Source organism: Vombatus ursinus, unplaced genomic scaffold (genome assembly GCF_900497805.2).
Source record: "Vombatus ursinus unplaced genomic scaffold, bare-nosed wombat genome assembly UNPS02014799.1, whole genome shotgun sequence".
NCBI lineage: Eukaryota > Metazoa > Chordata > Mammalia > Diprotodontia > Vombatidae > Vombatus > Vombatus ursinus.
The window spans coordinates 53891504-53905218 of NW_020954577.1; the positions used below are offsets into that span (position 1 = coordinate 53891504).

Sequence of the window (13715 nt, forward strand, 5' to 3'; positions counted from 1 at the left end):
ATGACTGGGGGCTGGGGAACATGGGAGCTGTCCTCCCGATTTGAAGACCTGTCACTTGGAAGAGGGATTAGCCTTGTTCTTCTTGGTCCCAGAGGGCAGCAGAACCAGGAGCCCTGTGAGGATGCAGATTGAGGCTTTTATGTTAGGAAAAGTCTCCAACAATCAGAGCCCTCTGGCAGAGGAATGAGCTCCCTTAGGGCCCCCCTAAAAGCCCCCTCCCCAGAGCAGTCTGGATGGGCTCCAGAGGGATGTCGTAGGGTGGGCTCTCTAGCCACTGAGGTCTCTTCTAACTCAGAAATTCTCTAATTTTTAAAATGAATTTCAAAGCTAGGATCTTACTTTCTGTACTACCCTGAGCCTTCCTATGGAGACTGAGATAGGTGTGTCCAGGGGGCCTGCCTGGTTTCCAATTCAGTATTGGGATTCTTAAGAATTCAGTATTCTTGAAAAATTTGTGTTTGACCTGTGAAGAACATGGTGGCAGATGGGCACGTGGGAGCCGCTGCTGGGGGCTGGGGAGGGTGCTTTAGGGCCGAGGCCTCCGAGGAGTGGCCTGTCTTCGTTGACAGTTCTCTTCCTGTTGTTAGGACCACTCTCCTTCCGGATCTTTGCTTCTCTTCCCCAGGGCCCTGGAGCCAGCCCCAGGATACATTCTCCTGAACAATGGGCCATCACAGAAAGACCTGATAGAACCCTGGAGCTGGACAGGACCTCTGAGGCCTTCAAGGCCGACTGGTACCAATCAGGAGCTCACCTTCCATCGTGATAGCCGAAAGGGACCATAGAAGCCTTCTGACCTCACCCACTTATGTTACAGATGAAGAAACTGAGGCTCAAAGAAGTTAAGGGACATGCCCAAGGTTTCTGGGCAGTAAGTGTCAGAAGTGGGTTTTAAATGCTACTTTCTCTGTGTTTCTGTCCGTCTCTGCCCGTCTCTCTCCTTAGAAACTAAAGCCCAGAGGGGTGTGGGTATATACACACACAAATGTAGGTGTGTGCTATTGGAATTTGATACTCAAGATGGGAATGCTGATTTTCTCCTTTTGAGTATTGAATTCAAACACATATGTGCATTCATGTATATACACACATGCCTGTGTCTACATATTAATATATACATGTATGTACATGCAGTCACATATGCTATTTGAATTCAGTACTCAAAATGAGAAAACTGGTAAGATTATAAAATGGGGTAATTCTTCAAATTTCTCTAACTATGTATAAGTATGGTGGTGTATATACACATATGGTGACTTGTGTATACATATTCTTACATGCATATACACATTTATATTGATAGGGACTGGACCTGTGATTTCATCAGCACCAGGAGGAGCTGGTGAGAAAACTCCCTCTGCCAATACAAGCCGGCACTTTGTATGTGATGAAATCCCACTTCTGATGGTTGCCTCTCTGTGCCTCAATTTCCTCACATGCAGAGGTTGCACTCAACGGCCTCTGGGCCCTGCAGCTCTGGGTCCGTCTGTGTCTACCCTTCCCTGGAAGCCTACCTTGAGTTCTATTTCTGCCGCTGTTGACTTGGTGGTTTCCAGTTTCTTCACCAGCTCCGTGTCATCCAGGAAGCTTCCCTCCGCTGTGGACAGGTGGAGGAGAAGATCATCTTCCAGGTGCTTCAGCTGGATCTTAAAGTGATTCTGCTGCTTTGTCAGGACCGACTAACAAAAATTCAGAAAGAAGAAAGAGGAGGAAAGAGGGGGGCTGTCTGTCATCTACCCTGGAGGGGCAGGTCACTGGGATTTGGGACAAAGATCAGATCAGGTCGTCCGTGTGACCTTGGACCAGTAACCTGTCTTGGCCATATTCTCATCGGTCGCCGTGTTTGATGACCTCTAAGCCCCGCCCAGCTCCTGATCTGTGATTTTAGGGTCTCCTGGGTCCCTGCTGGCTCCCAGCTTATGACTGCAAGTCACTGAGCCCCTCAGCCCTCCCCACCCTCTTCACAAACTCTGCCTCGTCCACACTGGTTGAGTGTCCACGTTCTCCCTTCTTTGTCGGTCTGAGCACGGCCTGGCCTTCGTCCAGACAGAGACCTCCCCTGTGCTTGAGGTCAGTTATCACAGTTACCCAGAAGCATCCCTCCTTCCCCTGGACAGCTCCCTCCCTTACACTCTCCAGGTTCCTCAGTAAAGTTAGCGGTCCCACGTGTCTAAACTGGTCCCCATGTCCCCACCTAGCATGAAAGCTCCAAGAGGGCAGCTTCCCTGTGTCCTCACTACCTGGCACACGAGAGCAACGGAGAAAAGGTCTACACCTGCGATCTCCTGGGACAGGGAACTTCTTTCTGCCGATGCAGGTAAGCACTTTCCTGTCCTGGAGAGCTGCCTGGGGCCCTGAGAGGTTGAGGGATTTGCTCTGGGTCACACAGCTAGCATGGGTTAGAGCCAGGACTTGAACCCAGGCCTTCCTGGCTCCCAAACCTGCTCACTCCCCATCCACTAGGCCACACTTTCTTTACACGCTAGGTGCTTAAATGAAATGCTGTGTCCGACTCCTGTGTCTTCCTTTCTTACCTTGAGTTTTTCCAGATCAGGCCTTTCCACGCTGACCACATCTGCCAGCAGCTGGGCTTCCAGACCATCCTCGGTGACAGTGAAGTTGAGCAGGGTGGTCTGAGCCTGGAGTTCAGGTTTGTAGTGAGGATTGGCCAGCTTGGTGTGCAGAAGGAGCCGGAAATTTGGGTGGAGCTCACATTCTCTGTCCCCGATCCTGATGAACCTGAGGGGGTGGGTGGGCATGGACACAGAGGCTCAGAGAAGCGCACGCCTGGTCATCAGCCTTGACCCTTGGCCCTGTCCATGGCTTGCAATCAGACCCCAAGAGGGCTTTACAGTCCTCATAGGACAGAGTTCTTTTCCCGCTTACCCCTAGCCACCAAGTACTTGAGTCCCCAAGGCGGCGCCACTGTGGATAGAGCACTGGCCCTGAGACAAGAAGCCCTGAGTTCAAATCCTGCCTCATATACTTACCACATGACACTGGGCAAGTCACTTAACCTCCGTTGCCTCAGTTTCCTCCTCTGTAAAATGGGAGTGCTGTGGATTTGGCCTCTGAGGTCCTTTCAAGCCTGAATCTATGAGCCTGTTTGGCACGTCAGCTCTTTCAAGACAGATTGTTTCATACCTGTCTTTGTGTACCCAGGGCCCAGGAGAGTTCCTGGCACATGGTAAGCACTTAAGAAATGTTTGTTGATTGACTTAATGAATACAGCAAACTTTTTATCTACAAATCAAGACCTGCACTCTCAAAATTCTCCCCAGCTCCCATTTTTAGGGTAGCTTGGCAAAAGACCCATGCTTCCCCTAGCAAGGAGGGTCTATTGTGTCTATGGCATTTCAGGAAGGTCCTTGACAACTTACAGTGTCCAGAAGAGGGCAGTCAGGCCAGTGAAGGGCCGTGAATCATAGCCTTCTGAGGATTGTCTGAAGGAACTAGGGATGTTTACCCTAGAGAAGTGAAGACTCATGGGGGACTTGAGGGTTATCTTCAATTGTCTGGAAGGGAATCAGGTCAAAGAGAGACACAGATTCATTCTTCCCCAAAGGGCAAGACCAGGAGCACTGGGTAGAACTGGCAAAGAGGTTAGGCTTGAAGTCAGAACAAACTTACCAACCACAAGACCGTCTCGAAATAGAATGGGCTTACTCCTGAGGAGGTAGGGAGCTCCCTATCATTGGAGGTATTCAAGCCAAGGCTGGATGACCAACTGTTGAGGTTGCAGAGAGCACCCCAAAGGAGAATGGGCTTCCTCCTGAGGAGGTAGGGAGCTCCCCATCACTGGAGGTATTCAAGCCAAGGCTGGGTGACCAACTCTTGGGTAGGCTGTAGAGAGCCCTTTCTTCTGGTGTGGGTTGGACTAGGCCTGGGTCAATGAGACCCCTTTCAACTCCAAGATTCTCCAATTCTCTGAATGAGTCCCCAAAGCCCAGAGAGTGAAAGACAGAGACAGAGCATAGCTAGGAGGAGCCAGCCAGGGAGAGGGTGTTCTCTCCATCCTCAGACAGACACAGAAGCATTTCTCCTGACATCGAGCCTGTGTTAGGGAAGGTAGAAAGGGCAGTCTGTCCTGTGAGGGGTTAGATAGTACCACGGCCCAATGCTGCCCGAATGAAAGAAGGGTGAGGTCTGGCTGACGCTTTAAGGCTTGCTCTGAAACACTATTTCATAGTTTTGTGATTTTTAGAAAATTTTCCCAGGGATAATCAATTATCCTCAATCGGTATGTTCATGGTCTATGAAAGACAAAAAATGCATACTGACTCAGTGGGTTTTATCATTGCTGCTAGGTTAATTTTTTTGTTAATTGCCAAGCCGGGAAAATTGAATGGAGGGCGAACGCTCTCTTGTGATTCGAAGGATCTAAGCAGCAGCTGTGTTAACCAGAGGGGTGGGAGAAGGACAACAGAATCACGGTGCTGTTTCCGTGAAAGACACTGATCCAAAGGTTGTAACGTGGAGGACGGAAGGAGCAGCCGCGGAGCTCCGGGGTTGGGCAAAGTCGAGGGAGAGACGAGTAAGAAAAAGAAAGTCGGAACACGGATGACTGGCCAGGCACGCTCTCTGGGAGGGGAGGCGCCTCTCGGGTTATCTAGGAATGGATGTTAAATTACTTTTACCATCTCTGCAATCTCAACAAATGCTGTGGTGGGCTAGCGTATTAGATGACGTTGTTAACGAGATCAAAGTCACACGTTCTCGGCCCGGGTTTTAGATCTGGAAGAGGATGTAGAGAGGTTCCCTGGGAAAAGTGCTTCATCAGGAGTCAGAGGCCTGGGTTCAAATCCCAGCTCTGCTATTTACCGTAAATATGACCTTGAGCCAATGACTTCACTTCTCTCATGTTTCCTCTTCTGTAAAACGAGGGGCCAGGACAAGATGACCGCTGACCTCTGAGGTCCTTCCTATGACCCCGATCTAGTCATTTGATTGAGTAGGAGGCGTGGGCCCTAGAAGGCAGTCATCTGTCTAAGTCCCACCTCGAGGGGTGGGTGGCTGAGCTGGGACTAGCGTCCAAGGTCCCTGACTCCTGGTCCCGCTGTCTGTCCACAATCCCAGGCTACTGGTGACCTTGGGTGCTGTTTGCTGACCACGAGTCCAGCGCCTCTACCTTTTATTAGCCTTACAGGTGGTCCTGAGGGGGACCACACGAGAGAACCTGGATGATTTAACCCTCAACTTTCTCCACTTGTGGAAAAACTGCTCAGAGCACACACCCTGTGGAGGACAGGGCCATTAGGGCTGTGCACGTGCATCGTGGACGCAATGCCTTGCACCTTGAAGGAGCCAATGTTTACTGGGCTGAATTGGTGCCATCCTTCTTTAGGAGGGTTCATACATAACACTGACCTTTACATAGGCTCGTAGAATCAGAGGAGGTGGGTCTAATCTAGTCTAACTGGTCCCTGCAACATCGCATCAATAGCACTGATGAAGCACATACAGGAGCCAGGCACTGTGCCAAGCCTGACCCGTGGTCATCTGGCCTCTGCTTGAAGAGGAACCCTCAGCCTCACCCGTTTGGGGGTGACGCTCACCATTTCTTCCCTGTTCTTTCCATCAAGCCAAGATCTACCTCTTGCCAACGTCCACCCGCTGCTTCTAGCTGGTTTCTGGGATCAAGCAAAATGAAGCTAATTCCTCCTCATGTGCCTGCCGCATAGATCCTCAGAGACGCTTAGCGCGTCTCCCCTGGGCCATCCCGCTAATTCCCTCCTTCCGTCTCACAAGAATGGAGGTGGGGGCTCTTCCCCATTGCGGCCGTGTTGGCGTGTCTCAGACCTTCCTCAAATGGCACCGGGGAGGGAAGACGGTACCGTGGAGCTGCCCACTCCTCCCAGAGAGTGAGCCTGACAACACGGAGGGTTTAAAGCCCAGGGCTGCCCATCAACTCCGCTGGCTCCAGACTGCCCCAGGACAAAGTCCACACTCCAGCGGTTGGCACTGAAAGCCACACGCATGTGTGGCTTCATCCTGTCCTTCCTTACGTCTTCCCTGCTGCTTCATCTCCTGCTTCTTTGTAGAAGCAATTTCTCAGGCCTGGAATTCATCCCTCCCTCTCCTCCAGCTCTGCTAAGGGGCTGCCTCCTCCAGGAAGCCTTTCCGGACCCCCAGAATGTAAGACTCTAAGGGCAGGTCCATGCAGGACCCTGCCCGTGCCTCGCGTGGTGGAGGTACCCAATGAGTGCTCGTTAAATTGAGTTCCTCAATAATCAAACTCGTATATCCTGTGAGTAGCTCTTTCCTTATGGAGACTTTCACTCAATAATGAATCCTTCCCTCCCTCCCCCCTGCCTATTTTTGTGCCTCCACATTTTCCCAGAAGGGCTATCAGAGCGAAGGTGCACCTCCGCAGGTAGGCCACATGGCTCCATGGGTGGGGGGCACTCTGCCCAACTCACTACCAAAGCCCTTCCATGAGGCCTTTTCTGACTCGCCCCCCTCCCCGTTGGTACTGCCTCCACCCCAAAATGTGTTTGTATGCGTGTTAGGATTTGAATTTCTTTTTGTGTACCAATTGTTATCCATCAGTAGAATACAGCTAACACTAATAGCCAATTATTACATAGTGCTCAATATGTAATATAATACGTATAATTATATAGTGCCTAGTATATGGCAAGCAAAAGGGAAGGAAAGGGAACAAGCGTTTATTAAGCACCTACTGTGTACCGTGTGCTGTGCTAAGCTCTTTACAATTACTGTCTCCTTTGATCGTCCTAACAGCCCTGGGAGGGGGGTTCTCAGAACGGAACACCAGACTCCAGCTGGGGTTGGACCAGGGCCCAGAACACCAGGACCGTCACCTCCCTGGTCTGGACACCAGGATTCTGTTAGCAAAGCCCATGATTCCATAGGTTTCTTGGCAGCCGTATCACACAGTAGGCTTATTGTAAGAAAAAACTTCCCAGCAAGGAAAATGATCCCAGCATGGCATGAGTTGTCTCAGAGAGGCAGCTGGATCTGCATGGTTGGAGGCCTTCATGAAGAGGCTGGAGGAAGACTACTTTACAACCTCCCCATTTATTTTACAGATGAGGAAACTGAGGCCCAGAGGGTTAAAGTGACTCACCTCAGCTTCCCCATCTGTAGTGTATCTCTCCAATGATCAGAGAAAGGGATGAAGGCCCTCTGGAGCCCTCTGGGATTCAATGACTATAGCAGAGAAGGCTTTGGACTTTGAAGCAGGAAGCCACGGGTTGAGTCCCATCACAGACACTAAGTAGCTGTGAGGCCCTAGGTGAGCCACTTGACTTTTGGAGACTAAAGTTTCTCCACCAGTAAAATGAGGTGGTTGGGCCTAGGGTGTCTGTTAGCTCTAAATCCAATGATCTGAAACCAGTGAAATTCAGCAGAAAAGGTAAGTGTGGTACAGTGGATACAGCTTTGGACTTGGAGTCCAGGAGACCTGGGTTTGAATCCCACCTCAGACACTTCCTGTGTAACCCTGGGCAAGCCATATCATCTCTGGACCTGTTTCCACATCTCTAAAAGGAGTACTAGATGACCTTGATACAATTTCCTGATGGAAAATATGGCCCACACAGTCTGTCAATGCTTTTCAGTGCATTTCTATACAGGTAAAAAGGCAGGAGGGGGCTTCCTAGAAATTCAATAAAACTCACCCACCAGGGGCGGGGGGAGCGGCCTCCCCTCCCAAACACACATGCTCTCACACACAAAACTCACACAAGAAACTTTTCAATGGACCTCTAAAAGCCTTACGGCCAACCCTGCTGCTCCAAATTAAAGGGGTCTCGATTGGACTAGTGACCTCCAGCCGCTAAGGAGGGAGGGCAACAGAATGGATGTAGAGAAGGGAAACAGAGGCGAGGAGCGGTTACTTAGCAACCTCAGCAGGAGGGGCCTTGGTCAAGCCCAACTCGGGGGAAGAAAGGTTTTGGCCGAAAAGGACCCCGCCGGCGGGGTGCTCAGGGCAGGGAGCGAAGACCTGAATAGAAAGGAGCCCACTGTCTCGCTGTTCCAAACAGGTAAGAATCAATGTGTTCCTCCTCATGGCAGAAAGGGCCCTCCAAGAGGGGAAGGGAAACACACACACACACACACACACACACACACACACACACGCACACACTCACCCACACAATCTGTGTTCCCCAGGTGCTTTTGTATAGAAAACAAAGTCAAAGCTTAAGAAAACAAGTTAACATCTCAAGTGATCATTTTCCTTTTAGGTTAGAGATATTCAGCAATGAAACAAGGATGAAAGCCACTGGTTCTGCCATTTTGTGCCTTATGGAGCAGCCCTTCCCTCCAAACAACCTTGTGAAAGTCCAACTACAATTATTCCCATTTTACAGATGAGGAAGCAACTTGCCCAGTGTCACATATGCAGTAAGGTTTGGTACTAGGATTTGAACTCAAGTCTTCTGACGGGTCAGAGCTCTTGGGTTAGAGAGTCTTGGATTCCTGGCACACGTCATATTTACTAGACATGTGGGTGTGGGGGTTTTACTTTGTCAGGGGCTTTTAAAAAACTCTATCAAAAGATAACTTCTCACAAGATAATTAAAAACAATGTAAATCAATGATGTCAGACCTATTAGGATGGAGTAATGGATAAAACATTGGCACTGCAGTCAGAAAGACCTCAGTTCAAATCCAGCCTCAGACACTTACTAGCTGTATGGCCCTGGGCAAGTCACTTAACCTCTGTTTGCTTCAGTTTCCTCATCTAAAATGGGGACAATAATAACACCTACCTCCCAGGTCATTGTGAGGCAAAGGGAGAGGTCGTGTTATGTATGACAAACAGTAAGAAGGCCAGAATGGCTGGAACAAGAATAAGGACCAATAAGGCCAGAAAGGTACATGGGGTCAGGTCATGTAGAACTTTAAAAGCCAAACCAAGGAGTTCACAGAATGGAGGGTGTGACATGGTCACACCTGTGCTTTAGGAAAATCACTGGTGACTGTGGAGAGAAAGGAATGGAGGCAGAGATCAAGCGGGAGGCTGTGGCAACAGTCTAAGTAAGATGCACTAAGGCCCTGGAGTTGTAAGTGTGGACCCCTGGGAGTGAGGTAGAGACGAAATGACAATGGAATGGGATTCTACAAAGGGCAAATATAAAGAAAAATGGAAAGGCTTTTTTATTTTTAAGGCAATTGGGGTTAAGTGACTTGCCCAGGGTCACACAGCTAGTAAGTGTCAAGTGTTTGGTCTGAGGCTGGATTTGAACTCAGGTCCTCCTGACTTTAGGGCCAGTGCTCTATCCACTGAGCCACCTAGCTGCCCCCAAATGGAAAGACTTTTAACACAAAACGAAAAACTCAGAATCTGAAGAGTATTAACTATGACCATATTTAGTGCAATATAACGATTGTGGTGATGGTGGCAGGGGGCGGGGAGTTGTTGGTAATAGTTGTAATGGTGGTTATGGGTTTGGTGGTTGTGGTGATAGTGATGGTCATTATGGTGCTGGTGGTTGTTCTGGTAGTTGTTGGGTTGGTTCAGGTGGTGGTGATGTTGGTAACCGTTATGGTGGTTGTTGGAGTGGTGGTGGTGGTTGTTATAAAAGGAACCATCATTGGAAAGAGACAAAGACTCCTGATGACAACTTAGAGGGAGTGAATGAAGAGGCAGGACATTTTATACCTTGAAATTCATCTATTTAAGAGTAAGTGGTTCTCCAAAAAAAGATCAGAAGCTCCACAGTGAAAACATTGACCTTTAATCATGCAAGGGTTTCACATGAGTCGCCTTCCTTGTGCTATGAGGAGCTTCGAATGACCCATTCTAGTTTTACCGACAGATCATCTGTGTTTACTCGGAAAGAGATTCACAGAAACAGAATGTGTCTATGAGAAGACAACCATCTTTGTTTAACCTTGATGTTTGACCCTGGGCAAGTCATTTTACTGCTGCTGCTGCCTCAGTTTCCTCATCTGTAAAATGGGGATAACAAAAGCACCTACCTCCCAGGATTGTTGTGATATTATTATTAAACATTTTAACTTACAACAGCCTGTTTTAACTAGTCCCAGGACAATTAGAGGCGTTTACCCAAGAAATTACTTTGCACACATTCTAAATTTAATTATCTATGTCCTTGTTGTTTCCCCTCAATAGAATGTAAGCTTTTCAAGGTCAGGGACTATTTGACTTTTGTCTTTGTATCCAGCACAATGTCTGGCTCCAGAAGGTGCTTAATAACTGCTTGTTGTATTGAACTGACTTCTGTGAGACCTGGTCACTGAACGGGAGTTTAAGAGAAAAAAAAAAAGCTTGCAACTCATAGGGTATAGATGGCCTTGAACATATTTCCACAAAAAAGGAAATTTAGATGATCATGATCAAAGATGACTGTTTCCATTAGCGAGGTTAGTGATTCATTTTAAGCACATGCTATTTTAATGAGCTCATTAAAAGGTACATTAAACAAAAAGGAAAAACAATTACCTTTTCAAACCTAAGAAATTCCAAATATTCACTGCCCAAATTCAAGTTTAAACTGGTTTTCCAGGGATTCTGGAATAAGGTACAACTGGTTCAGTTGAAACATCAGAATGGCCTGATTAAGTGTTAGGTGGTTAAGGGATGGGATCGTAGAAAGAATTAGACAAATGAAAATAATCCAATGAGATGATCCAGGTACAGAGCTTAACATGATGTCTGGCACATAGTAGGTGCTACATAAATGCTGATTCCCTTCTTCCGCAAACTCTCAGCTTGGCATTTGGCTCCAGCCCACTGTTCTAGACTGATATTACATCATTCCCCTTCACACTTGCTTTTCCCTGGAGTCAGTATCTCACTCCCAGCCTTTGTACAGGCATGTCTAGAACAGCCATGCGTAGAATGCTCTCTCTTCTCAGAGTCTCTGGATCCTTGACTTCGTTCACGGCTCAGCGGCTAAGCCACCTCCTCCCGGTTTCCCAAATTTTCTTAGCCACTTGTGCCTCACTAAATTCTTCTCTATCTACTTAATCTCTTGCTACTTCCCACTCTCCAGGAGAACGTAAGATCCTCGAGGGCAGGGCTGGTTTGTTTTTAAAACCCCAGCACGCTCCATGAAGAAAGCACCCAGAACAGTCTTGTCTTGTCTAATGGGACTCTGGAACTGAATGAAGAAACAGAACTTTTTGTTCTGTGAAGTAACTTCTTCAAGCCCTCACATGTGAAAGCCAGCAAATTTGCTTTGGAAAGAGGACACGTTGATAAATCTTCCCCGCCATGTTTTCTGTCAATTGACACCATAAAATATATTTTACTTAGAATTAGGATTGTCTGAAGCTCGGTAGATTTAATTATTTGTAATTACTCCGTTGTTGTTGGACTGTAGCTGCTTTATGACAGTGGTATCTACTACGTGGGTCAGGTCCCACTGTATATCTTTTCAAATACAGAATTAATGTACTATTGATGAAACCATTACCAGAACCAAATGAAAGTCTGGGCTGATGGATTGGTCCTCGGGGAACTGTCAGACATGAAAGGAGTAATTAGTATTCATTACTCCATACTCTACAACATTCCAATTATTCATGAACTTTAACTTTTGGACTATGACTGTATCTATCTTTCCCGACTTGTGTTATTAGGAAGAAAAAAGCCAATGTCAGCTATCGAAAAAACAACCACCAGTGACCAAAACTTGAAAAGGAGAAAAAACAAGGGAAAACAAAGCTCCATCTGGGCACAGCCCCACCGACTTTGGAGGAGGGCAAGACATCAGCTGCAAGTCCCTAAGTGGGAGACACCAAGAATAACAATTGTTTGTTGGGGGCATTAGATTTACAACCCCACAGAAGAAGCGGACAGACAACCTCCTACTCAGCGAAGGTCTGAGAGAAGAAGTAGAGTGTGTAACAATCAAAAGGGCTTTATTAAATGCCTACTCTGTGCTAGGCACTTGATACCGTAATAGAAGAGGAATAATTCCCACCCTCAAAGAGTTTACACTTGATTAGGGGAGTTAACATGTAGAGGGCAGAATGTTCATTTGCTTGCTTTTCCTCCTGAATGGTTACCAAATACACCTATCTCCTACCTATGTGCCTTTGCACATGCTTTCTCCATGCCTAGAGTGCTAGATCAGAGTTCACATTTCACCTCTGTCATTTACTACCTATGTGACCCTGAACAAATAATTTCTCTTCTCTGACTCTTAGCTTTCTCATCTGTAAAATGAGAAGATTAGACTATATATTCCACCATTTGGGCTACCTTCCCAACTTGACACTCATAGGTTTACATGTTGGATCCTCAGGGGTAGAACTTCTCTCAAGTTTCAACATACATGTGAGTCCATATGCCTATAACTCTTGCTGATGGGCCCCCATCAGTGAGCTTATCTTTCGTGGTTAGCCAGTAGACACAATTAGTATAAAACAAAGGCATTTGTGCCTCTGACTCTAACCCTAACCCTAAATGAAACTATGACTCCCCACAGTACTTCTCGATTTCTGCCCTGGCAGACTTCTCATGCTGATGATACCTTCACCCCATGGTCTCCTCTTCTAACTGGTAAGTTCTTTTCTAGAATATCCATTTGAGGAAGTCCCCATACCAGCTATTCTTAGTCCAATGCCAGCCCAGCCCATGACTCATTGGAATACTTCTTGACTTTGCCCGTGTGCAAAGTACTCCTTCTCTATTATCAGCTTCCTAGTATTTGTTGCCTTTTCCAGTTAGAATGTAAGCTTCTTGAGGGCAGGAACTATCTTTCTTTTTGTTGCATTTGCATTCCCAGCACTTAGCACAGTGCCTGGCACAGAGTGTGTGCTTAGGACGTGCCTGATCTCTATTTATCTATTGGCTAAGACAGCATAGTTAGAACTATAGCTATCAAACATTCCCATCTCAAACCTGGGGTACACTCTTCTACAAATACACCCAGAATCTGAGGGAAGACTGGCACAAACTTAGACTCTTACAGGAGGAACACACATGTCCAAGGCAACTCACTCGTCCCAGACCACTGAGACCCCGTGTCTCTTCTCTTCTCATGGTGTCCTCATGCTGCTGCCCCCTGCTGATCTTTGTAAAGATCTTCAAATAATCTTAGTTCTTTCTGTCCCAATTACCCATTTCCCTGGGAGCCTCCATCTGGCCAAGACCCAAAGAAATCAGAGAAAAAGAGGAGAATTTGAGGTCACTCTCCTCCAGTTGTGAGATTGAGGCTGAAGTCAAAGAATATGAGCTAAGGAGTGAGTGGATGCTACTGTTCCCCATCTTTGGTAGCATCCATCAGAGCCTCCCGGCATAAGCAAACCCTTCATTGGTTACTGCACACTGCAACGATAAATACATCAGCACTGGTTGCAATGATGGTAGCTTTGTGTTAAGGGATGCAGGATTTGTCAAATGGCTTATTAAGCTGTTTTAAATTTATGTCTGAGTGCATGCTGGTTTATTAAACAATTATAGCTTGTCAGTCACTGCAAACAGATTGATTTTATGCATCATACCTTTCAAAATAAATAATTTACTAATCAGTTACAGGATCCTTAAAACAGAAATGGTTACTGTTGTGTAAGCCAACTAATGGAGCCACGCTGAAGTCAGTCTGTTTCCATTGATGTTGACGGGATATTTGAAGAGACCTCAAAAGGAGATAGATACGTGTGTGTGTGTGTGTGTCTGTGTGTGTCACTGTGTGTCACTGTGTGTGTGTCTGTGTGTCACTGTGTGTGTGTCTGTGTGTCACTGTGTGTGCGTGTCTGTGTGTGTGTGT

General features: G+C 47.2%; 1 protein-coding gene across 2 annotated transcripts in view; it reads right to left on the minus strand.

Annotated features, from left to right (window-relative positions):
* Positions 1-13715, minus strand: part of LOC114050436 (dynein heavy chain 11, axonemal-like) — a 315578-nt gene that overhangs the window by 37125 nt on the left and 264738 nt on the right. For both annotated transcript variants that reach the window (XM_027872110.1, XM_027872109.1), the window contains exons 66-67: positions 2535-2739; positions 1515-1679 (exon numbers count right to left, since the gene is read on the minus strand). In XM_027872110.1, coding sequence (XP_027727911.1) covers positions 1515-1679; positions 2535-2739 — 370 coding nt within the window. The remainder of the gene's footprint in view (positions 1-1514; positions 1680-2534; positions 2740-13715) is intronic.